We start from the raw sequence: 25,755 nt of genomic DNA on the forward strand, positions 1-25,755 counted from the left end.
AGTAGAGACAGGGTTTCACCATGTTAGCCAGGCTGGTTTCGAACTCCGAACCTCAGGTGATCCGCCCCCCTCAGCTTCCCAAAGTGCTGGAATTACAGGCGTGAGCCACCGCGACCCGGTCAATGTAATATATGCGTATCTTCATATCTTTAGCTGTGGAAAGGGTCGTGTATTTGATTACAAGGCGCTGCTCCAGCCCCCTCTGAGGGTGAAACCTAACATAGAACATAGGGACTTTACCTTTCCAAACTCCGAGAACTCCTCGATTTTAAACGCATCTGGCCTCGGGGCTGTAACATAAGCGGCTGCGGACTTGTACAAAGTAAGAAACTCCGTACACAAAACAGAGGGGAGCACGGAGGGCGGCGGGACAAAGAGGGTGGTCGGCAAAGGCTGTATTTTCCATAGATGTAATCACAGTTTGAATCGAATTTTATATTTTGCTTTTTCACCTGTTACAATGAAAAGTATCTTTACCTGTTAAATCGTAATTACGATTAAAAATATTTTTCACTAAATGGTAAGATTTTTAGATGTCTGCGTGTGTGTTGCGGGAGGAGATCCCAGTCCGCTGCTTTCTGCGGCCCCTGTCTGGGCCTCAGTTTCCCCATCAAGAAGGGGGAAACCCCAAGACCCCAGTCCCCGAGTTCCACAGCCCACGGGACCGACCCCGGGGCCGGACCCCACTGCCTGTCTCGCCCACCCCACCTTCCGTCCTCCCCTCGCCTTCCTTGAAGTCCCTCTTCTTTCCCCTCTAACCCCTAGCTCCCCACGTTACCCACCAGGGAGCCCAAGCGCATCCCAGGTCGCGCTAGCGGATACGGTCGCAAGGCGGACTCTTCTTCCTTTGGGGCGGGGCGAACACGAACGCGGCGTTCCCATTGGTGGCCTCCGGCTTATTCGCCCGTCCGTTGAGTGACGCACTTCCGGTTCTCCGTTTGCGCCATTGCCCTGGTGGTTCCGCCTCCCAAATTACGCCCGCTCTCGATCCTTAATAATGGGAAGGGGCTTCCACTTGTCGCCCTCCGCCTCCTGCACCTCAGTGACTTCACTGACCAAAGAGGAAGAATCGGTGTGCAGCCTGGGCTTCCCTCAATGGCCACGATTCCGCTGGCACAATGTAGTGCCCTGCCCTGGGCCTCAGTTTCCCCATCTGTGGAACTGAGTGTGGCCTCGACGTCAAAAATGTGGACTCTGGTCCGGTCGCGGTGGCTCACGCCTGTAAGTAATCCCAGCACTTTGGGAGACCAAGGCGGGCCGATCACTTGAGGTCAGGAGTTCGAGACCAGCTTGGCCAACATGGTGAAACCCCCGTCCCTACTAAAAATACAAAAATTAGCCGGGCGTGGTGGTGTGTGCCTGTAATCCCAGCTACTCGGGCGGCTGAGGCAGGAGAATCACTTGAACCCGAGAGGCAGAGGTTGCAGTGAGCCAGATCGTACCACAGCACTCGAGCCTGGGTGACAGAGCTCAAAAAAAAAGAAAAGAAAAATGTGGACTCTGTGGTCATAGAGCCTGATCTAGAATCCTGGCTCTGCCACTTACTAGTTGGCAGGCGCTTGGGCAAGTCACTGAGCCTCAGTTTCCTCTTCCATTAAATGAGGATATTAGTTCTTGCAAAATAGTGTTGGTGAGATTTACAAGAGATAATAACACCTATATCAGGTGCTTAGCATGGCCATTGAAAAGTGTCACATGGGAGTGCTGATTATATGTTAACTGTTATCTTACCTAGGGATTGTGAGAAAGCAAGTGAAATTACTCGTGGAAGTGAATGGACTGCTTTGAGTCTTCAAGGCATTAATTTTCCAAACGTTTGAATTCTATCCCTGGTCTGAGAGCTAGGGATGCAGCCTAGCAAGGGAAACAGGTAACTAATATAGAACAGCAGTACCTGCAAATATCTGTCTCTGTGAGGATAGATCAAATCCAGGCTTGGTCACTCACCACCCCTGTGATCTTGGACAACCTCTTAACCTCTCTGGGCCTCAGTTTCATCTGCTGAGTGGGAAAGCAGTGGTGTGTGGTGATTAAAAGCTTCAGCTTTGGAGCTGGATGGTCAACATGGAATCCTGGGCCTTAAACTCAGTGTCTCTGAGACATAGGACAAAGTACAGTCAGCTGTCCATGTTTACAGGTTCCCCATCTACGGATTGAAGCAACTGTGGGTGGATAATATTTGTGGGGGAAAACAGTAAAAAATAACAATACAACAATAAAAATAATACAGATTCTGAAAGCAATACAGCATAGCAATTACTTATATAGCATTTACATTGTATTAAGTATTATAAGTAATTTAAAGATGATTTTCAATATACTGGAGGATTTGTGTAGGTTAAATGCAAGTATTCTGGCATTTTGTAAGCACCCAATGGTTCTCCTTGCCTGCTTCCTAGACAGAACCAATTTATCAAGACAGGGGAATTGCAATAGAGAAAGTTTAATTCACACAGAGCTGGCTGAACAGGAGACCACAGTTTTATTATTACTCAAATCAGTCTCCCCGGAAATTCAGGGTTTTCGAGGATAATTTGGTGGCTGGGGGGCTGGGGATTAGAGAGTGTTGATAGGTTGGATCAGAGAGGAAAGGAGTCAAAGCTGTCCTCTTGCACTGAGTCAGATCCTGGGTTAGGACCATAGGATCAGATTAGCCAGATTACAGGGCTGGGTGGCGTCAGCTGGTGCATTAGAACACGGGTTCTGCAAAATATCTCAAGCACTGATTTTAGGTTTTAGAACAGTGATGTTACTCCCGGAAGCAATCTGGGGAGGGTCAGAATCTTGTAGCCTCCAGCTTGCGTGACCTCCTAAACCATAATTTCTAATCTTTTAGCTAATTTGTTAGTCTACAAAGGCAGACTCGTTCCTAGGCAAGGAGGGGATTTGTTTTGGGAAAGGGCTATTATTGCCTTTGTTTCAAAGTTAAACTATAAACTAAGTTCTTTCCAACATTAATTCCACCTATGTCCAGGAATGATCAAGGACAGCTTGGAAGTTAGAAGCAAGATGGAGTCAGGCCAGATCTCTTTCACTATCATAATTTTCTCAGTTATGCTTTTTACAAAGGTGGTTTTGATTTTACATAAGGGACTTGAGCATCGAGAATTTTGGTATCCGTGGGGACTGAGGTACCAATCCCTCACAGATACTAAGGGATGACTGAGCTCAAGTTTTCAGCCTTAGTTTGCTCATCTATAAAGCAGGTTTAATAATAACACTTTGTTGATAATGTTATTCTGAAGATTAAAGGAAGAGTAAACGTAAACTACTTAGAAGAGTGTCTCTGGCACATTGTAAGCCCTCAATAAGTGTGAACTAACAGCACTAATAAGTTCTTTATAAACTGCCTAATAGGTAGTCAAATAAGAGGGGAAATAAAGCCCTAAGGAGTAATATTTGTGTTTTGTTTGCCCTACATGGTTTTGTGAAATTTTCTATTCATTATCAATATTTAAAGTTGGGGTTTTCAATCTTTGACTGGGCATGGTGGCTCATTCCTGTAATTCCAACACTTTGGGAGGCCCAGCTGGGAGGATGGCTTGAGCTCAGAAGTTTGAGATCAGCCATGGCCAACATGGTGAGGCCCTCATCTCTATAAAAAAAAAATATACGCGCACGCGCACACACACACACACACATGCAAAAATTAGCCAGGCATGGTGGTGAACACCTGTGGTCCCAGCTACTCAAGAGGCTGAGGTGGGAGGACAGCTTGAGCCAAGGAGGAAGAGGTTGCAGTGAGCTGAGATTGCATCACTGCACTCCAGCCTGTGTGACAGAGCCAGACTCTGTCTCAAAAATAAATAAATAAACTTGGGACATTTCACATAAAACCCTACTGTAGCTGACTGCTCTGGAAAAGTGGGGAAGTCTGACGACAGTGGGCCAGCCTTCCCCCATGGCAGCACTTGTTCAGAACTTGGGAGAGACCGTCCCCTTTTGTGAAGCATGTGCTTCCCTGGTGTGTGGAGAGATAAAAGAATAGAAAACGCTGGGAACACCGGCATTTCAAGATCAAAGGGTCAAGAAAAAAAGGTAGAAAGAAAAGAAAGATTCAAGACTGAGGGGGTTGGTCTTTCACTTGAAGACCATAGAAGTGATGGAAGACCAGGAAGAAATGAGAGAAGGTTTGTATTTTAGAAAAAGAACTTGGGTATATCTGTTCTTTTCAAACATGCTTGGAACATTTACAGAAATTGATTACTGGGCCACAAAGGAAGCTTCAAGAAATTCTCAAGAATCTATAGGTGACATTCATGAACCACATGCTGTGAAAGTGGCATCAGAGGCACATAGGAAGACAGACTTTTGAGAAGGAGAGTGTGGTCAGAATCGTCAATGCTCTAGAGAGGTCGAGTAAGATGCGCCACCGATTTAGAATTTGATGGCCAACAAAGGCCATCTTAATAGAGAGGGGAGGAAGCCAGATCGAACTCCAAGAGTGAAGAGTGGAAGCTGAGGAAGTGGAGAGGGAATGCTGACTGCTCTTTTGGGAAGTATGGCTTCAGAAGGGAAGACTTGAAGCCTCAGGAGCAGAGATAATAATCCATAAAATAAAAACAGGCAGCCAGGTGCGGTAGCTCACGTCTGTAATCCCAGCACTTTGGCAGGCCGAGGCGGGTGGATCATGAGATCAGGAGTTCGAGACCAGCCTGGCCAATATGGTAACACCCTGTCTCTACTAAAAATACAAAAATTAGCTGGGCATGGTGGTGTGTGCCTGTAGGCCCAGCTACTTGGGAGGCTGAGGCAGAAGAATCACTTAAACCCAGGAGGCAGAGGTTGATGTGAGCTGAGATTGAGCCACTGTACTCCAGCCTGGGCGACAGAGTGAGATTCCATCTCAAAAAAAAAAAAAAAAGAATTTGAGACTAGCCTGGCCAACATAGTGAGACCCTATCTCTACTAAAAATACAAAAAATTAGCCGGGCATGGTGGCGCACACCTGTAGTCCCAGCTACTCTGGACACTGAGGCAGGAGAATGTCTTGAACCCAGGAAGTGGAGGTTGCAGTGAGCCGAGACTGTGCCACTGCACCCCAGCCTGGGCAACAGAGCAAGACTGTCTTAAAAAAAAAAACACACACACACACACACAAAAAAAACAGACAAAAAGGGATGGGGTCAAAGGTGTATAGCGACAGGATTACTGTTAACCTAGAGAGGAGAAGAGACACTTCTGAAACAGCAGGAAAAGAGGTGAAAGTGGCTAAATAAAAGCTCACTCCTGATGTTTTCCGTTTTCTCCGTAAGGTAGCAAACAGTATCATTCTGTGGCTGAAGAGGGCCTGGCGTGGTGGCTCACACTTGTAATCCCAGCACTTTGGGAGGCTGAGGTGGGAGGATTGCTTGAGATCAGGAGTTCGAGACCAGCCTGGGCAACACAGCAAGACCTCGTCTCTACAAAAAAAAAATTAAAAATTAGGCAAGTGTGGTGGCATGTGTCTGTAGTCCCAGCTACTTGAGAGGCTGAGGTGAGAGGATGGCTTGAGCCTGGGAGGTAGAGCCCAGGAGGTTGAGGCTACAGTTGAGGTTAAGGTTGAGGGATGGTGCCACTGCACACCAGCCTATCCCAAAAAAAGGTAGGGAGGTGCTGAGGAGATGCTAAGGGATTTAAGGGGAATGGATCAAAAGGTTTGGAAGAGACGCTGACGATAATGCAGAGATGAGTTCCTAGCTGAGGTTGAAACCAGAAATGTGTAGAGATGACAGTTGGTTATCTGATCCCTCCCTCAACACCCCCATCCCCATCCTGGGGGCTTCAGAGCAGAAGCTCAGCCTGGATTCATACTGAAGTGGGCCTTAGCTGGGGTTAAGCAACTGATTCATAGAAGGCCAAGTGATGGGAGAATGCTACTGTCAAGTGATCCACTATGGATCCGGCAAAAATAAAAAGAAGGGAAAGTGCTGACAAATTAAAATGGAAGCAGTACAGCAATCAGAGGCCTCTATGAGGTGAATCTCATTCAGCAGGAACAAGTAGTGAGTAAGGATCGAAGTTCACCATGCAGAGTGGTCCCCCATGGGGTGACAGTCCTGCCTCAGTATGACTCAGAGGACGGCTCATTCCCTAGTGGGCTCTGTGAGTATTTATTGGGCCTTTGAAGTGCCAGACTTTGGACTCTTTATTCCTGGACAGCTCTGATGGTTCAGACTTCTCAAAGCTGACCCTAAAATGCATGAGAGCTATGAGTACATAAATTTGTTGACCACAAGGCGAGGGCCAAGGCCTTGGCTAGAGAGGAAGCTTCGGGAAATAATATGCTGAGGGTGTTGGTCTTTCACCCGAAGACCACAGAAGCTTATGAAAAGTAAGTGATGAGATCAGGCTTGTATTTTAGAAAAAAAAACTTTGGTATATCTATTCTTTACAGAAATTGACTATGTACTGGGCCACAAAGGAAGCTTAAATGAATTCCAAAGAATCTATAGACCACATTCACAAACCGCAATGTGGTAAAATTAAACATCAACAACAAAAAGAGAGCCAAAAAGGTGTAGATACAATACACCTTAAATTAGTAACTGCAGCTGCTTCTGAGGAAGGGGCCAGGAAGTCAGAATGAACTTTTTTTTTTTAACCACGTACATCTATTACTTATGAATTTTTAAAAATTAAAAATTGGGCAGACGCACTGGCTCATGCCTGTAACCCCTGCACTTTGGGAGGCCAAGGCAGGTGGATCACCTGAGGTCAGGAGTTTGAGACCAGCCTGGACAACATGATGAAACCGCATCTCTACTGAAGATACAAAAATATCAGCCAGGCATGGTGGTGGGCGCCTGTAATCCCAGCTACTCAGGAGGTTGAGGCAGGAGAATTGCTTGAACCCAGGAGGCAGAGGTTGCAGTGAGCCAAGATCGTGCCATTGTACTCCAGCCTGGGCAACAAGAGCAAAGCTCTGCCTCAAAAAAATAAAAATTAAAATAAAAATTAAAAAATATAAGCATATATTCGAGTTTTATTTCTTAAGTGAGGGGTTGAGTACAGGACCATGTACACAGGTATTATATTTTTTATATGTTGAAAGATTTTATCGTACATTTTTAAAAGAAAAAGAACACATGTTTAGAAACTGAAAACATTCAGATTAAAAAGAAAACCAATATGGAAATTATAAAATATTTGGAAATAAATGACAATGAAAACCTGACATCATAAAACATGTGGGATCCAACTAAATAATTAGCTGGGCACGGGGTTCACGCCTGTAATCCCAGCACTTTGGGAGCCTGAGGTGGGCAGATCACCTGAGATCAGGAGTTCGAGACCAGCCTGGCCAACATGACAAAACCCCGTCCCTACTAAAAATTCAAAAATTAGCCGGGCATGGTGGTGGATGCATGTAATCCCAGGTAATCAGGAGGCTGAGGCAGGAGAACCGCTTGAACCCTGGAGGCGGAGGCTGCAGTGACCTGAGATCAGGCCACTGCGCTCCAGCCTGGGTGACAGAGCAAGACTCCATCTCAAAATAAAAAAAAATAATAATAATAATAATTAGAGGGGGACTTATAGCTTTATACTTCTTACAAAATAAGAAAAAATGTAAAGGAGTTAATTGTTAAAAGTTAGAAAAATAACAACTACAGAAACCCAGAGAAAGCAGAAGGAAGGAAATAAGAATGAAAAAGCAGAAATGAGTAAAACAAAGAACAAAAGAAAATGAAGTTGATTATAGAAGCCAAAAGCTGGTGTTCTCTTAATGACTAATAAAATAGAAAAACTTCATGTAAGATTGATCAAGAAAATCATACAAACAATACGATAAATGGCAAACTGAACATACCAGCTAGAGTAAAAATTTTAGAAAGCACAAAAGTATACCACAAACTTTATGCCAATACATTTGAAAAATTAGAAAAAAGGTAATTTTAACAAAAATAAAAATTACAAAACTTGACCCAAGAAGAAAAGTGTTAGGTTGGTGCAAAAGTAATTGAGATTTTTGCCATTAAAAGTAATAATCACTAATGAAATCGAACTAGAAGTATAGGATATGCTTCACCTCCTAAGATGTCCAGAACAAGTAAGTTTTACTGGAGTGATCAGCACACACAAAAAGACTATATTATGCAAAATTCACTGGAATATGAACAAGATAGAGAAAGCTATTCAACACATTCTGAGACTAGTTTAATTTTGACACCAAAAAGAGAACAGCAAAATTAAAGAAAATGTCAGGCTCATCTATATTACAAATATGTATTCAAAAAAATTCAGTCTACCAGTGTATCAAAAGAATATCTCTTCCAAAAGAGAAAATTCACATGGCTAAAAAATATGTGGGGACCAGGTGCAATAGCTCATGCCTGTAATCCCAGGACTTTGGGAGGCTGAGGCGGGTGGATCACTTGAGGTCAGGAGTTCGAGACAAGCCTGGCCAACATGGTGAAACCCCATCTCTCCTAAAAATACAAAAATTAGCTGGGCATGGTGGCAGGCACCTGTAGTCCCAGCTACTTGGGAGGCTGAGGTGGGAGAATCACTTGAACCTGGGAGGCAGAGGTTGCATTGAGCTGAGATCACACCACTGCACTCCAGCCTGGGTGATGGAGCTAGACTCCATATTTAAAAAAAAAAATATATATATATATATATAAAATATATATTTATAAAATATACATTTAAATATAAATATAAAATATACATTTAAATATAAATATATATGGAAAGATGTTTAACCTCACTATTAGTTGGAAATAAAACAAGAAAAGGAAACCAACTTTTTCCCTATAAGAATGACAAAATGTGGTCAAGGGTAAAGAGAGACCAGTATTCTTGTACGTATATGGTGGGGTTATAAATGTTGTATATAGCCCCTCTGGAGAGCTATTTGGTGTTATTGAAATTGAAAAAGCTTATCTAGCAATTCCACTTCTAGGAATTTAACTGAAGAAAATCTCCCATGTGTGCTTGAGATTTGCTGCAACAATCTGGTGGGAAAAAATGAAACGTCCTAAAGAGCCATTAATAAGGAAATCAAAAAGCAAGATAGTCATGTACCACGGACGGTCATGTAACATGAAAAGGAATGAATTAACTCACAAGTGTCTACATGAATGAATCCTGAAAGCATAGATAGAGTGGGGGAAAAGCAAGATATAAAGATGATACAGCAAGATTACCATTTATGCAAATTTGGAGCAATGCAAAATGGCAATATTATAATTTGCCAGTAGATAAGCATATGCATATAAAACTATTTTCTATTTAAGGATTGAAAAGATTGTTATAAAGCTCAAGCTAGAGGGCCTCTAGGAAGGGGAAAGGAAGATTGGGATGGGAGAAGAGAATAAAGATCTTGAGGTTTATCTGGAATATTCTAATTTTATTTCTATTGATTCATTTATTTTGAGCTGGAGTCTTGTTCTGTCACCCATGCTGGAGTGCAGTGACGCGATCTTGGCTCACTGCAACCTCTGCCTCCTAGGTTCAAGCGATTCTCCTGCCTCAGCCTCCCAAGTAGCTGGGACTACAGGTGCATGCCACCACACCCAGCTAATTTTTGTATTTTTAGTGGAGACGGGGTTTCCGCATGTTGGCCAGGCTGGTCTTGAACTCCTGACGTCAAGTAATCCGCCCACCTCAGCCTCCGAAAGTGGGATTATAGGCGTGAGCCTCCGCTCCCAGCCTGGAGTATTCTAATTGTGAACTAAAATAATAAAACTATGTATTCATATAGCAATGAATTTAAGGATTGAAAAGATCTGAAAATTTAATTTTTCAAATATTGGCTTTAAAAAGGGGTTAAAGTCAAATATGCCAAAATGTTAACAGTGGTTAATGTTTGATGGTGGAAAAATGGACAACTGTCATTTTTTTCACTTTTACTTTTCTGTATTTAAAAACAAATTTCTGATAAGAAGAGTGAAAATATGAAAAAAGAATTAAAAGTGTATTTTTGAAAAGTACATAGCAATGAATGGAGAAGAGAATGGAGACTAGAGACCAGGTTTTGCACAGCCCAAGTCAAGCCCTTTTCAGAGTCGTTTTCATCAGCATTTGTATACTACATCATTTTTGTTTCTTTTTTTATAAAGCTCAGCAGTGTGATAAATACATAATTTTTGGATTCATGAAATTTTAAGTTCAAGCCGGGTGCAGTGGCTCATGCCTGTAATCCCAGCACTTTGGGAGGCCAAGGCAATTGGATCACGTGAGGTCAGGAGTTTGAGAACAGCCTGGGTGAAACCCCATCTCTACTAAAAATACAAAAATACACACACACAAAAAATTAGCCAGGCATGGTGGCACATGCCTATAATCCCAGCTACTCGGGAGGCTGAGGCAGGAGAATCGCTTGAACCCAGGAGGCGGAGGTTGCAGTGAGCCGAGATGGCGCCACTGCACTCCAGCCTGGGCAACAGAGTGAGATTCTGCCTCGAAAGAGAGAGAGAGAGAGAGAGAGAGAGAGAGAGAGGAAGGGAGAGAGGGAGGGAAAAGAAAAGAAAAGAAATTTTAGGTTCGATCTAGCAGAGGTGATGCGCACAAGTTGGTAGGGAAAAAAAGGAAAAGGATCGCCCTCTACTCATCACTCTTCTTAAAAGGAATGGTGACAGCTCCCAAAGGTCAACTTTAAAAACTGTCAATAGGCCGGCCGGGCACGGTGGCTCATGCCTGTAATCCCAGCACTTTGGGAGGCTGAGGCGGGCAGATCATGAGGTCAGGCGATCGAGACCATCCTGGCTAACACAGTGAAACCTCATCTCTACTAAAAATACGAAATATTAGCCGGGCGTGGTGGAACACGCCTATCGTCCCAGCTATTCAGGAGACTGAGGCAGGAGAATCCCTTGAACCCAGGAGGCGGAGGTTGCGGTGAGCTGAGATCGCACCACTGCATTCCAGCCTGGGAGACAGAGCAAAACTCCATCTCAAAAAAATAAAAATAAAAATAAAACCAATTACTAAATTTAAAGGCAGCAGAAAGCTCAGACGCTAAAATGAGAAATACGCACATTGCCAGAGGCAGTGTAGACGGTTCAGTCTCTCCACAGGGCAATTTTGCTGTACTCATTAAGAACCCAGACATGTCTGTGTTCTTTGACCCAGCAATTCCACTTCTGGGAATCTATCTGGGGAAACAATCAAAGATGCTCACAAAATTAATATACAAGGAAGTGCATGAGAGACTTAATTATATTAGGGGAAGAAGGAAACAACTTAAATGTCTCCCAATATTATAAAAGAGAATAGTTGGAGTGGGTAACAATTCTATGGAATCTCATGTACCCTAAAAATCATGTTTTCAAAGAATACTTGATGTCGGAAAAAAAATTCAGGATATTTTAAGAGAGAAAACTAAACACACACCAGAATATTAACAGTGCATATAAACTTTTTATTATTTTCTTATATTTTCCAACTTTTCTCCAAGAGTATGTCTTATTTTATAATCAGATACTATTTTTCAGAATAACTGAGTCTGTGTGATCATAAAGATTTTAGATATAAGGAAATGGAGAATATATATAATGGTCTACATAGATATGATTGGGATATAGTTATAGCCATAATTACCCAGCATCATCTGAGAATTGTTATATATAAGATTTTTAAATTATTATTATTATTTTTGATACAGGGTCTTGCTCTGTCACCCAGGCTGGAGCACAGTGGCATGATCACAGCTCAGTGCAGCCTCAACCTCTCAGACTCAAACAATCTTCCTGCCTCATCCTCCCAAGTAGCTGGGACCACAGGCATAAGCCGCCATGGCTGGCTTTTTTTTTTTTTTTTTTTTAATTTTTAGTAGAGGTGGGATTTTGCTATGTTACCCAGGCTGGTCTCAAACTCCTGGGCTCAAGCGATCCTTCTGCCTTGGCCTCCCAAAGTGCTGGGATTACAGGTGTGAGCCACCGCACCTGGCCCAGAATTGTTTCACATAACTAGAATATTCCTTCAAGCACCAACATTTTTTAAAGATTTTTTTCTATCTTTCTATATTAATTATTCGAAAATATATCTCTCTGCCATCTGAAGCACACGATGACCTTTCTTGATGAGTACAAGGTATCTTTGAGGGCCGGGCACGGTGGCTTACGCCTGTAATCCCAGCACTTTGGGAGGCGGATCATTTGCGGTCAGGGGTTCGAGACCAGCCTGGCCAACATGGGGAAAGCCCATCTCTACTAAAAATACAACAACTGTTCTTTTGGCTTAGGATTGACTTGGCGATGCGGGCTCTTTTTTGGTTCCATATGAACTTTAAAGTAGTTTTTTCCAATTCTATGAAGAAAGTCATTGGTAGCTTGATGGGGATGGCCTTGAATCTATGAATTACCTTGGGCAGTATGGCCATTTTCACGATATTGATTCTTCTTACCCATGAGCATGGAATGTTCTTCCATTTGTTTGTATCCTCTTTTATTTCATTGAGCAGTGGTTTGTAGTTCTCCTTGAAGAGGTCCTTCACGTCCCTTGTAAGCTGGATTCCTAAGTATTTTATTCTCTTTGAAGCAATTGTGAATTGCAGCTCTATTCACAATAGCAAAGACTTGGAACCAACCCAAATGTCCAACAATGATAGACTGGATTAAGAAAATGTGGCACATATACACCATGGAATACTATGCAGCCATAAAAGATGATGAGTTCATGTCCTTTGTAGGGACATGGATGAAATTGGAAATCATCATTCTCAGTAAACTATCGCAAGAACAAAAAACCAAACACCGCATATTCTCACTCATAGGTGGGAATTGAACAATGAGAACACATGGACACAGGAAGGGGAACATCACACTCTGGGGACTGTTGTGGGGTGGGGGGAGTGGGGAGGGATAGCATTAGGAGATATACCTAATGCTAAATGACGAGTTGATGGGTGCAGCACACCAGCATGGCACATGTATGCAGATGTAACTAACCTGCACATTGTGCACATGTACCCTAAAACTTAAAGTATAATAATAATAAAATTAAATTTAAAAAAATACGAAAACTGGCTGGGCGTGGTGGCGCATGCCTGTAGTCCCAGCTACTGGGGAGGCTGAGGCAGGAGAATTACTTGAACCCGGGAGGCAGAGGTTGCAGTAAGCCGAGATCGCACCACTGCACTCCAGCCTGGGCAACAGAGTGGGACTCTGTCTCAAAGATATCTTGAGGACAGTGACTACTCTAGGGCTTTTTGCCTTTGCAAGAAATGCCCCAAGACGGTGGTGAATTTTTCATTCTAGGGTCAGCTTTTCGTATTATTTCCATCTCTTCCCCTCTGTCGGGCTACCAGAAGTCCTAAGCGCTTATAATTCCCTTCTTCTAACGTCCTCTAACCTGAGCAAACACATAGCCAGTCTTGTTAGAAAAAGTGGCCAAAAATTAAAACTAAATCTCGGTAAAGCACGGAAGTTTTAGTGTGTAGAACTCGTTACGCTTGTTCTCGCTTTTCAGACCTCTGTTTCCCCTGCGTCTGTGTTCTTGACTCTTTTTCTAAAAAGATAGTGAAGCTACCAGAGAAGTGATTTCCAGATAAGATACAAGGTAACAGTGATTTCCTAACCGACTTTTAAAGAGAACTGATCAAAGGCTGAATTCAGGGCAAGCTCATCAAAACCCCAACCCAAGCTTCTGAAGAGTTCTTGAATTGTGTTGGCCGTTCTGATCCCATTAGTTTTCTGCACTTGCTCTTCCAGCAGCCTCAGCACCCCCTGGGAGCTCGAGACATCTAAGGAGTTGACTGAGGCCCCTCCCTGACATACTGAAGCGGAATCTGCATTTTAGCAAGATCTGCAGGTGAATTCTGAGCGTGTGAATGTTTGAGAAGCCCTGATCTGTAACACATTTAGATTCTTGCACATACCCCACACCGCATGCTCTTAAAGATTATTCCAACAGTAACATTTATCTTTCTCTCTCTCCCTCTCTCTTTCTCTCACTGGGAGCAGGTTGTAAGTCATTTCCACTTTGCATGTGTTTCATTTTCTTTTTTTTTTGAGACAGGGTCTTGCTGTGCCATCCAAGCTGGTATACACTGCTGAATACTTGTAAGGCCCTTGATACTATTTGATAGGATGAATGCAAAAATTGAATTTAAAAAATGAATTTTTTGGCCGGGCGCGGTGGCTCACGCCTGTAATCCCAGCACTTTGGGAGGCCGAGACGGGTGGATCACCTGAGGTCAGGAGTTTGAGACCAGCCTGACCAACATGGAGAAACCCCATCTCTACTAAAAATACAAAAATTAGCTGGGCATGGTAGCAGGCGCCTGTAATCCCAGCTACTCGGGAGGCTGAGACAGGAGAATTGCTTGAACCCAGGAGGCAGAGGTTACAGTGAGCCAAGATCACGCCACTGTACTCCAACCTGGGTGACCGGGAGAGACTCCATCCCAGAAAAAAAAAAAAAAGAATTTTTTAAAGAGATAGGGTCTCACTCTGTCATCCATGCTGGAGTACAGTGGTGTGCTCTTAGGTCACGGCAGCCTCAAACTCCTGGGCACAAGTGATCGTCCTGCCTCAGCCTCCCAAGTATCTGGGAGTACAGGTGCACACCACCACACCCAGCTAATTTTTTATTTCTTGTAGAGATTGGATCTCACTTTGTTGCCTAGGCAGGTCTCAAACTCCTGGCCTCAAGTGATCCTCCCTCCTTGGCCTCCCAAAGTGCTGGGATTACAGGTGTGAGCACCCAACTGTTGTGTTTCTTTTTAAATGGACAAAAATGGAGAATTTCCTCCTCTCTATGGTTCTTCTTTATTAGTCTACCAGCTCCTTTGAGTCCCCCTTTTTATGATTTGGAAATTATTTATTCCTTTGGGAGCAATAAACAAATAGTTCCAAATTGCTGCTGCTTCTTTTGTCTTCAATAAGATGTAGACACCAGGATTAGGGATGGAGTGTGGTTGGAGGATGAAAAAGTAAAATCCCTACATAGAGTGTCTGTTGCAAATAAAGAGCTTGGTGAATATTGTTGCTGTTCTGATGTTTCCACAGTGTTTTACTCTTTGTCATTTAATAAGGCTTTTTAAAGTTATGACTACAATTTGATTGAAACATATAGATATTATTATATATATGCCACTGTCATCATAAAAGTAGAGATGCAATCATATTTTTAAATCTCTTTTAATTAAAACTCACTTGAGACCAGGCATGGTGGCTCATGCCTGTAATCCCAGCACTTTGGGAGGCCGAGGTGGGCAGATAACCTGAGGTCAGGAGTTCGAGACCAGCCTGGCCAACACGGCAAAACTCCATCTCTGCTAAAAATACAAAAATTAGCCGATCGTGGTGTCACATGCCTGTAATCCCAGCTACTCGGGAGGCTGAGGCAAGAGAATCGCTTGAACCCAGGAGGCAGAGGTTGCAGTGAGCCAAGATTGTGCCACAGCACTCCAGCCTGGGCTACAGAGCGAGACTCCGTCTCAAAAAAAAAAAAAAAAAAAAGAAAAAAAGAAACCTCACTTGAAAATGGATTAGAAAACCACAGTTGAAAAGAGAGTAACTGGTTGACTCACCACGTTTTTCATTTTCAGCCAGGCGTAGTGGCTCATGTCTTTAATCACTGTACTTTGGGAGGCTGGGGTGGGAGGCTCACTTGAGGCTAGGAGTTTGAGACCAGCCTGGGCAACACAGCAAGACCCCGTCTCTACAGAAAATTTAAAAATTAGCTAGGTCTGGTGGTGGTACACACTGATGAATACTTATAAGGCTCTTGATACTATTTGATAGGATGAATGCAAACATTGAATTTAAAAAATGAATTCAATTCCTGTAGTCCCACCTACTGGGAGGCTAAGGTGGGAGGATCGCTTGAGTCTAGAAGTTCAAGGCTGAAGTGAGCTATGATCACACCACTGCACTCCAGCCTGGATGACAAAGAGAGACCTTGTCTCTAAAAACAAAACAAAAATTTCATTTTCATTCAGTTTTTACATTCATCTTAACAAATCTTATCAAGAAAGTGCTCAGCAGTGTGGTAAGATGCAAAGATGAATCTCCGTAGTCCTTAGGTCAGGTTGCTCTCAGCTGGCAAGAAAAAATAAGATAAATGCACATTAGTAAGTGTAATCAACAAAGGAATTGCTGGCCAGGTGGAATGGCTCACCCATGTAATCCCAGCACTTTGAGAGACTGAGGCAGGAGGATCGCTTGAGCCCTAGGAGTTTGAGATCAGCCTGGGCAACATGGTGAAACCCCGTGTCTACTAAAAATACCAAAATTAGCAACGTGTGGTGGCACACGCCTGTGGTTCCAGCTACTGGGGAGGCTGAGGTGGGAGGATTGCTTGAGCCCATCTGCAGAGTTCAAGGCTGCAGAGCTCACAGGCCTGTGGTCCCAGCTACTGGGGAGGCTGAGGTGGGAGGATTGCTTGAGCCCATCTGCAGAGTTCAAGGCTGCAGAGCTCACAGGCCTGTGGTCCCAGCTACTGGGGAGGCTGAGGTGGGAGGATTGCTTGAGCCCATCTGCAAAGTTCAAGGCTGCAGAGCTCACAGGCCTGTGGTCCCAGCTACTGGGGAGGCTGAGGTGGGAGGATTGCTTGAGCCCACTGTAGAGTTCAAGGCTACAGTGAGCCATAGATTGCACCACTACACTCAGCCTGGGTGACAGAGTGAGACCCTGTCTCAAAAAAAAAAAGAAAAGAAAGAGAGAGAGAGAGAAAGAAAGAAGAAAGAAAGAAAGAAAAAGAAAGAAAAGAAAGAAAGAAAGAAAAAGAAATTGCTACTAAGTGCTGTTAGTTTATCAGTTAAGCTGGTTTAGGTACAAGAAACTGATGTGATAATCTGAGCAAAAAAAGTTTATTGGAAGGGTAGGAAGGGTATTGGTGTATATTATTCAGGACAGTCTAGGTCATGCTGCTATAGCAAACATTCTCGAAATTATTATTTCTAGGTAGTGCAATCTACCACATGTGGATCAGCTGGAGGCTCTGCCCTCCTTTCACTCAGACTAATGGAGGTTCCACCATCTGGTGGCTGCAGCCCTGAAACATGAAGCCTCGTCGGTGTGACCATGGCAGGGGAAGAAAGAGGCTGGGGGTTTGCACAGGGGGTTTTTACTGCCTCAGCCTGAAAGTGACATGTGTCCTTTCTACTCTAGGATCTCTGGTCAGAACTAGTCACAAGATCTTCCCTAAATGCCAGAACACTGGGAAATGAAAGGGAACAATGGAATCATTGGCGAGCATTACTGTCTCTGCTCCAGGGTGGCTCGTAGACTCAAATGAAAACGCTGGAGCCTCAGGTTTGGGACTGAATGTGGACCAGAGAACTTGGCAGACCTTGCCAGCAGCAGCTTATGGAGGTCTGGTCAGGCTGTCATCCATTTTCAGCTATCTGTCACCCTCTCAGGATTTGCACTGGAGAAAGAGTAAGAGGAGAGAGAGAGAGAGAGAGAGAGAGAGAAACAACTGATTGGCCCAGGCGGGTTCTATGTCCCACTTGAAACACAAGTTAATGGACAACTTGATTGACAGAGTTGCACTAAAAGGTGGTGGGGGGAGTTCATCCAAACAAAACTGGGGTGCTGTTACAACAAGAGAGGGAGGATAGGTGCATAGTGAGCAAAAGCACACACTTGCTGCAGAGCTGGTCCAAATACCCACTCTTCAGAGTTGACATCATCTGGAAGGTTTATAGAAGTGGGGGCTTTCCAGATTAGCTTTAGAGGATGGGATAACTGATGCAGAGGAAAGGTAATGCAGGCTGAGAGGCCCGTGTAAGCAAAGTGAAGCTGCAGAAGAGTGCAATCATTTGCAAGAAAGAGAAGGCTGGCTGGGTGCAGCGGCTCACACCTGTAGTCCCAGCACTGTGGAAGGCCGAGGCGGGAGGATCCCTTGAGCCCAGGAGTTTGAGACCAGCCTGTGCAACACAGGGAGATCCTGTATCTACAAAAAATTTAAAAATTAGCCAGGCATGGTGGTGCATGCCTATAGTCCTAGCTACTCGGGAGGCTGACGTGGGAGGATTACCTGAGCCTTGGGAGGCTGTGGCTGCAGTGTGTCATGATTTTGCCACCACACTCCAGCCTGGGCAACAGAGTGAAACCCTGTCTCAAAAAAAAAAAAAAAAAAAAATGAGAAGGCTATTGAGATTGAACAGAGGATATGATTTGCAGTTACATTTTCACCCCAACTTACCCAGCTTATCTTTCCTTCCCGTGGTGTCAACTCAGGGGACGCAAATGGGTGGAGGCTGGTTGGAATGGCTCATACTACATCATGAGATTGGAGCCTGGTCGTCCATGTTGGCTGAGAGTCTCAGTTCTCCTCCACGTGGCCTCTCCTTGTGGTCAGCTTACATTTCCTCAAAACGTGGCAGTCTCAGGGCAGTTGGGTTTCTTGTGCGCTGGCTCAGGGCTCCGGAGAGGATAAAATCAGAGTATCTTGTTCTTCCTCGGGCTTGGGCCCAGACTAGCACAGCATCATTATCTTTTTATTCTGTGAGTTAACATATTTCAGAGGACCAGTGCAGATTCAGAGTGGAGAGGGCTGCATAAGAACACGAACACTGGGAGGTGGCTTCATGTGGAGCCATCTTTGGAGACCAACTATGATACATGATGTAACTGACCTGAATTCCCAAGCTCCTACCCCCAGCTCCAGCATAAGGTAGGTAAGAAGTGACTGGCAACATAAGTGGGTCATGTTGGAGGAAAGGTAAGTCTGGAGCTAGGCCTTACAGGTGTTCAGTGCCACAGATGAAAATGATGGTGCTAGGGAAGAGGTAGGGCAAGAGGTCTTTCTCTTCATGGGCCTCTTCCCAGATTTCCCCTGTGGATCTTGTTGGCCAAAACTGAATCACATCAGCACCTCTTACTGCAAGGAAGCCTGGGCAAGTCAGAATCCGTGAAAGGGAAGTGGGATTGTTATTTCTGGCCTAAGTCAACCCTGATTCATTCTCCAGGCATGTGTGGGCCATTGCAGCCTGAATTAATCAGGAGGCAAGAAGAAGTGCGATGATAACTGGCCAGTGAAACACAGTGGGAGGTCAGTACAAACCTACCCCAGAGGCCGAGGAAGCTGAGAGGTTGAAGAAAGAGGCTGACAAACCCAGTTTTTCAGAGACAAATTTTTGTTGTTGTTGTCGTTGTTGTTTTTAGAGACAGGGGCTTACTCTGTCACCCAGGCTAGAGTGAAGTGATGTGATCAGAACTCACTACAGCTTTAACCATCTGGGCTCAAGCAGTCCTCCCACTTCAGCCTCCCGAGTAGCTGGGACTACAAGTCACACACCACACCTGGCTAATTTTTTTTAAATGTTTTGTAGAAACGGCCTCACTATGTTGTCCATGTTGGCCTCAAAGCCCTGGGTTCAAGTGATCCTCCAACCATGGTCCCCCAAAGTGCTGGGATTATAGGCTGGAGCCGTGGCTTCCTAGAAAGAAGCATTTAACTGGGACTTGTGAAGAGAAGCCACGTATCCAGTGGCTGAGAAATAGTAGTCCCCTGTGCTGCTACCTCCCAGCCCCAAGACCAGGGCTTATATACCATAGGGAAATTGCCTAAGGGCAGGATTTATGATTAGCATGTGTTTACAATAACATCAAGGTTGTTTTGACCAAAGGGCAGGCTTTGCAGTAAGTAGAAATCTTAGAGGCATTCCTGCAACTGTGGTGAATCTTAAGTCAACATGGTGGATCTGCATCCAAAATGGAGTTGCTTTTGCCTCACAGTAGGCGACATACAGAGGATGTCACAAGCAACAAAAAACAGGGAAAGCAGCTTGGAGGATATAGCTTTACTTCAGGTGAGAGGAGGATGGGGCTGGACCAGGGCAGAAGCAGCAAGGAGTGGGAAATAAGCCAGATGTGAAAATGAACACAGAAGTGGAGGGTACTGCGTGGAATACTATGCAGCCATAAAAAAGAATGAGATCATGTCCTTTGAAGCAACATGGATGCAGCTGGAGACTGTTATCCTCAGTGAATTAACACAGGGACAGAAAACCAAATACTGCATGTTCTCGCTTATAAGTGGGAGCTAAACATTGAACATGCATGGTCATTAACATGGGAACAATAGACACGAAGGACTTCTAGAGGGAGGATGGTAGGAGGGGGCAAGAGTTGATACGCTTCCTATTGGGTACTATGCTCAGTACCTGGGTGATGGGGTCATTTGTACCCTAAGCCTCAGCGACGCACCATTTACCCATGTGACAAGCCTGAACAGGTACCCCCAAAACCTAAAAGCTGGGAAATAAAAAAAGAAGCAGAGTGCACAGCCCATGGCTGCTGTGACTGTCTTTCACAAGCGAGAATGGGAAAGAGAGACAGACAGAGAGGGAAGTCAACAATGACAACATCATTTCCAGCTTGCTTAATTGGATGGTGACACCGTCCAAGCACAGAAGTTAGCTCACGAGAGACAATGACTTTGCCCTAGGCATTCTGAGGGCAAGAGGTGTGAGAGAACATGCTCAAGGTGTGGATCATGAAACACGAGGGCATGGGCCAGGTCGGGGGGCTCACGCCTGGAATCCCAGCACTTTGGGAGGCCGAAGCAGACGGATCACATGAGGTCAGGAGTTTGAGACTAGCCTGGCCAACATGGCAAAACCCCATCTCTACTAGAAATACAAAAATTAGCTGGGCGTTGTGGCAGGTGCCTGTAATCCCAGCTACTTGGGAGGCTGAGGCAGAAGAATCACTTGAAACCTGGAGCTGGAGGTTTCAGTGATCCGATGTCGCACCACTGCACTCCAGCCTGGGTGACAGAGTGAGACCACCCTGTCTCATAAATAAATAAATAAATAAATAAATAAATAAATAAATAAATAAAATACTAGGGCATGGGAGAAAGGACAGGGCTAAATGTGGAGACTTTAAATGACCAACGCAGAACTGTAGTCAACGCCATGCTATGGGCTGGGTGCAGTGGCTCATGGCTGTAATCCCAGCACATTGGGAGGCCAAGGTGGGAGGATTGCTTGAGCCCAGGAGGTCAAGAATAACCTGGGCAACATAGGGAGACCACGTCTCTACAAAACAAAATAAAACCAAAACAAAATCATCACACTATGGAATGATGTGTCTGCTTGTACCAGGTCTGGAAGAATGCACACCCAATGCTCACAGAGGTTCCATCTGGGAAATCGGATTGGACAGGGCCAGAATAGATCCAGGGGAAACATTCACTGAATATATATACTTATGTATTGTGGAAGCTTTGATGGTGGTCATGTACCCAAGAAGGGAAAAAGTAAGTTTATAAATGAGCAGAACCAGAAGAATGTTAGAGGAAAAAGGAGAGGATGTGAATGATTACATTTAGAGGGCAGGATGAGAAGTGAGAGGAGGTGATTAGAGAGGTCAGGAGAAACCAGGAGGGTAGGTATGGAATCTTGGAAATCAACAGAAGAGAGCATTTCATGAAGAATGAACAGCTGCAGAGAGAAAAAGATTGCATGAGAACTGGGAAAAGAAAGGCTTTGTGTTTGGTGACACTGTCATAGCTGACCCCAGAAAGCATGGTTTGAGTAGAGTGGCCCAAAAGAGAAGGATACTGGAAGGGAGGATCAGTACCAGAGATGAACTACAGTCGTATATAAAGAAATGTGATGACATGAGGAAAGAGAGCACTCATTGGGGTCGAGAAATGATATTTCTTGCCTCTGGGAGAGTGATCATAGCCTTAAAACTTTTTTTTTTTTTTTTTTTTTGAGATGGGGTCTCACTCTGGCACCCAGGCAGGAGTGCAGTGGTGCCATCTCGGCTCACTACAACATCCGCCTTCTGGGTTCAAGTGATTTTCATGCCTCAGCCTCCTGAGTAGTTGGGACTAGGCACCCGCCACCAATGCCTGGATAATTTTTGTACTTTTAGTAGAGACGGGGTTTCACCATGTTGGCCAGGCTAGTCTTGAACTCCTGACCTCAAATAATCTGCCTGCCTCAGCCTCCCAAAGTGTTGGGATTACAGGCGTGAGTCATTGCACTCGGCCTTAAAATGTATATTGACACCACTCCTCACTTCTAGCTTGTTTTTGACCTGCAAACCAAGAGGTAAGCATTACATCAACCTGTACAAGGTGCACATCAGTGATTCCTGCAACATCCTGCATCATGATGGGACCGGTAGTTGATGTGGTAAAAATATGTTGTGCATTAGTCTTTCCCACGAAATTTTTTCTAGCCACAAAATTAACCAGAAATAAGAGACGCATAGCCCCATCCCCCCTTTTCTCAGCAACACAGAGAGACAGTGTCTCCAACACAAGAGAATGAATAACCTGCCAAAAACTAAGTTAGAAATACTGATGAAACCAGGTTAGATGATATGCCGTAGTTTCTCTGCCATCCCACAGTGGATTGAAACCATGTTACAATTTGATGATGGGATGTCCCAGAGCAAATGAACAAGGTTGTGCCAGCAGAAATGAAGCCTGAGGATTTGGGGTCATTCACTTGTGAATGATTCCTCTCTCCCTGTCTTCTTTCTCTTCCTTTTTGCTGTATTTTTTTTTTCATGTACTCACTCTCTTTTCCACAGACAGACTGTGGAACTGCCCATGAGGCCAAGCACCTATTAGTAGACCAAGAAGCATCACCCATCCGTGGCCTAAGTCGGCAGCCAGCTATTGTTCTCATCTGAGTCTGGGAGTTCAGGATTTCCATCCTGACCCGGCTACTTTCTTTCAACAGTTACCCACTGTAAATTTCCGAGTACTTTCAGCTACTAATCCCAGTGTACCCAATTAAAAATGGCTTTCCTAATAAAGGCATTTCAGATCGAATTTAGCAAAGTGTTCCAAGGTAGGAGTTTCCAGGGCTGGGGCAGAAACTCAATGATCTTATAAAGGCCCCTGCTCTGACATCTTCAGCATGTTGGCTTTTATCCTTGGCTCTGTCCTCATGGTTGCAAGATGGCTGCCACAGCTCCAAGTATCTCCTGCCTCCAAGACAATGTCCAAAAATCTCTTTCTGTCTCTCTCTTTTTATCAGAGAGGAAAATCTTTCCCAGAAGCCTCCTTGCACACCTTCATTCAAGCTCCATTGCCCAAGATTAGGTCATCCACCCCCCAGCTGTAAGGAGCCTGGGGAGGTGAGTACCTTGCATTTTCAGTCTCTATAGTGGAAAAAAGGAGTTGGAATGACTACTTGGTAGGCAACCAAACATCCACTACAAGTAACAGTGATGGAAATAAAAAGTAATAATGACAGCTAACATGAATTATGCTATTAATACATGTTAGACATTGTTCTAAAGGGTTAACATGCATTGGCTTAGTTCATCCCAAAAATACTACTAACGAGATCCGTATTATTGCAGTCCTCATTTTATAGGCAAGAAAATGGGCTCAGAGAGGCTTTAAAAATTTGCCTCCACCCCTGCCCTCCCCCCAAAAAAGAAAAAACTTGCCCCCGGCCCGCAGAGCCCCAGTTAGAAAGCCCACACTTGGCCTTTTGGAGACCAAGGTCGGTGAGACATTCCTTGGCATCAAAAGATTCACAGTTCAGAGGAAGGCCCAGGCCAGAAAATAAATGACTGAAATATCACGAGTGAGGTAAGTGCTGATCTAGGAGAAAAAGGGTGTTAGCAAGAAAGTGTCTGGCCGCAGCATCCCTTGGTCCCTCTCCTAGGACTGCCAGGCCAATCTTGTGTTTCCAGTGAAACCTCCTAGGGAGGAAGCGAACAGAAGAAGTTGCCTGAGGGGCATGAGCCAAAGCTGGGGCCTCAGTTGTGGAAGCATCCCCCAAACTGGGATGATGGGGGTGGGGGCATTTTGGAGGGTGTGACAATGCTGTGTTGCCTCAAAGTGCCCAGAGAGGCGCCAGGACCCTAGCAGGAGTAACTGCATGACGCTATAAGGGAGGTTGCACCCCCCCAGCCACTGCCAGGTGCCTTTGCCCAACCTGGGAAGGAGTAGCGAGGACACCCACCTTCCAGGACCAGATGGAATTGGAAAATACTGCACTGTGTTGCCTGCTGCAGATAGGAGACAGAGGGCCCTCTCTAAGTGTCTGTGCTGTGTAGGACACCCCATCCCCTATCCTCTGTTTCCCCCTTTGGTTCTCTGTAGGCACAGAGAGAATCCAGACAACCACTGAGAGCAATTTATTGTACTCTGGGGCTTGAGGCCTTGGCACCAGACTTAATTGTATTTGAAACAACAAATTCCTATGGCGTGTCGTACATCCAGAGAGAAAGCCAGTCTGAGCTTGGGGCTGCATGTGCAGATCAGTGGGAATGCAGAAAAAGATAACACTGTGTCTATCATAGGAGAAGGAATCCAAGAAGGCTCCTGTACACTTTCATGCCCAGATGAGGGGCAGTGTCAGCAGGGTACTGAAGGATGAATAGGAGTTCACCAGGTGGACAGAAAAGGAAAAAGTTCTACACAAGGCAAAGAAGTATGAAAGACATTCTGGAGCTGTGAGCATTCTGATATTGAGCACACAGGCCCATAGATAAGGCAGGTAGAGAAGACCCCAAGGCTTTCTCTTGTGCTCCAACACTTTGGGTAGGGAAGGCTAGCTCTTAAAAAGACTGAAATGGGTCTGAATGAGAGTTGTCCAAACTCGCACTTTTATTTTATTTATTTATTTTTTAGATGGAGTCTCTTTCTGTCACCTAAGTTGGAATGCAGTGGCATGATCTCGGCTCACTGCAACCTCTGCCTTCCGGGCTCAAGTGATTCTCCTGCCTCAGCCTCCTGAGTAGCTGGGACTACAGGCGCACGTCACCACGCCTGGCTAATTTTGTATTTTTAGTAGAATCAGGGTTTTACCATGTTGGCCAGGCTGGTCTCGAATTCCTGACCTCAAGTGATCCTCCCGCCTTGGCCTCCCAAAGTGCTGGGATTACGGTCGTGAGCCACCGTGCAGGGCCAAACTTGCACTTTTAAGTACCAGGACATTTTCCTATTCATGAACCCCTTTATAAGTTGAAATTACCTGTAACTCCAATACGTAAATCGGATGTAATAGGGATACCTTTTTCCCTGACAACAATTGTCTTGGATGCAGGAAACGCCTCCCGATTTTACTAGTACATGAAGTTAAGCCCAGCGCTGTGTCTCCAGAGACAAGGCTGGTGAGAAAGTTAATCTCTGTCATTATGGGGAACCCTCCCTACCAGAGAGCTGAGTGGAAATCCAGGGTCTGGTCTAATCCTAACTGTTGAGGGGGTCCCTGAGACTTTCATCCGTACTGGTGACTTCCAGAAGGTTGACTGTCCTCTGCTGTCTCCCCAAGCTGACTTCTTGTTGCAGAACTTGGGAATCTTGTGTGTGTGTGTGTGTGTGTGTGTGTGTGTGTGTGATGGAATCTTGCTCTATTGCCCAGGCTGGAGTGCAGTGGTGTGATCATATTAAATAACTTCACTGATGCCTCCAACTTCTAGACTCAAGGGATCCTCCCACCTCTGCTTCCCGAGTAGCTGGCCTACAGGCGTGGACCACCACGCCCAGCGACTAGTTTGTTTTCTTATTATTGAGTTTTGAAAGTTGTTTATAAATTCTGGATACAAGGCTTGTATTTGATAGATAATTTGCAAATATTTTTTCAGTCTGCGGCTTCTCTTTTTTTATTTTCTTAATGGTGTCATTTGACGATCAGAAGTATTACATTTTGATGAAGAGCAATTTGTCAATTTTGTTCTTTTATGAGTCATGCTTTTGGTAGCATATCTACATAAACGTTTTTATTCATCTATTTATTGTATGTATTTATTTTGAGACAGGAGCTCACTCTGTCACTCAGGCTGGAGTGCAGTGGTGCTATCACAGTTCACTGCAGCCTCGACTTCCCAGGCTCAATCAATCCTCCTACCTCAGGCTCCCGAGTAGCTGGGACCACAGGCACGTGCTACCACA

General features: G+C 44.7%; 2 protein-coding genes across 4 annotated transcripts in view; one reads left to right on the top strand and one right to left on the bottom strand.

Annotated features, from left to right (window-relative positions):
- Window positions 1-1,070, bottom strand: part of NSMCE1 (NSE1 homolog, SMC5-SMC6 complex component) — a 43,689-nt gene extending 42,619 nt beyond the window's left edge. For 2 of the 3 annotated variants that reach the window (XM_009430529.5, XM_510891.8), the window contains exon 1: window positions 783-1,070. In XM_009430529.5, coding sequence (XP_009428804.1) covers window positions 783-882 — 100 coding nt within the window. In that variant the 5' untranslated portion in view covers window positions 883-1,070. Of the gene's footprint in view, window positions 1-240; window positions 453-782 lie in introns of all 3 variants that reach the window. The other variant, XM_063797730.1, reaches the window with a different exon arrangement.
- Window positions 1,071-1,086: 16 nt separating this feature from the next.
- The window catches only part of IL4R (interleukin 4 receptor), a 93,576-nt gene continuing 68,907 nt past the window's right edge, over window positions 1,087-25,755 (top strand). The window contains exons 1-2 of the mRNA XM_063797722.1: window positions 1,087-1,221; window positions 13,635-13,734. The gene's annotated coding sequence lies outside the window, so the exon portion shown is untranslated. The remainder of the gene's footprint in view (window positions 1,222-13,634; window positions 13,735-25,755) is intronic.

Source organism: Pan troglodytes, chromosome 18, assembly GCF_028858775.2.
Source record: "Pan troglodytes isolate AG18354 chromosome 18, NHGRI_mPanTro3-v2.0_pri, whole genome shotgun sequence".
Taxonomy (NCBI): domain Eukaryota; kingdom Metazoa; phylum Chordata; class Mammalia; order Primates; family Hominidae; genus Pan; species Pan troglodytes.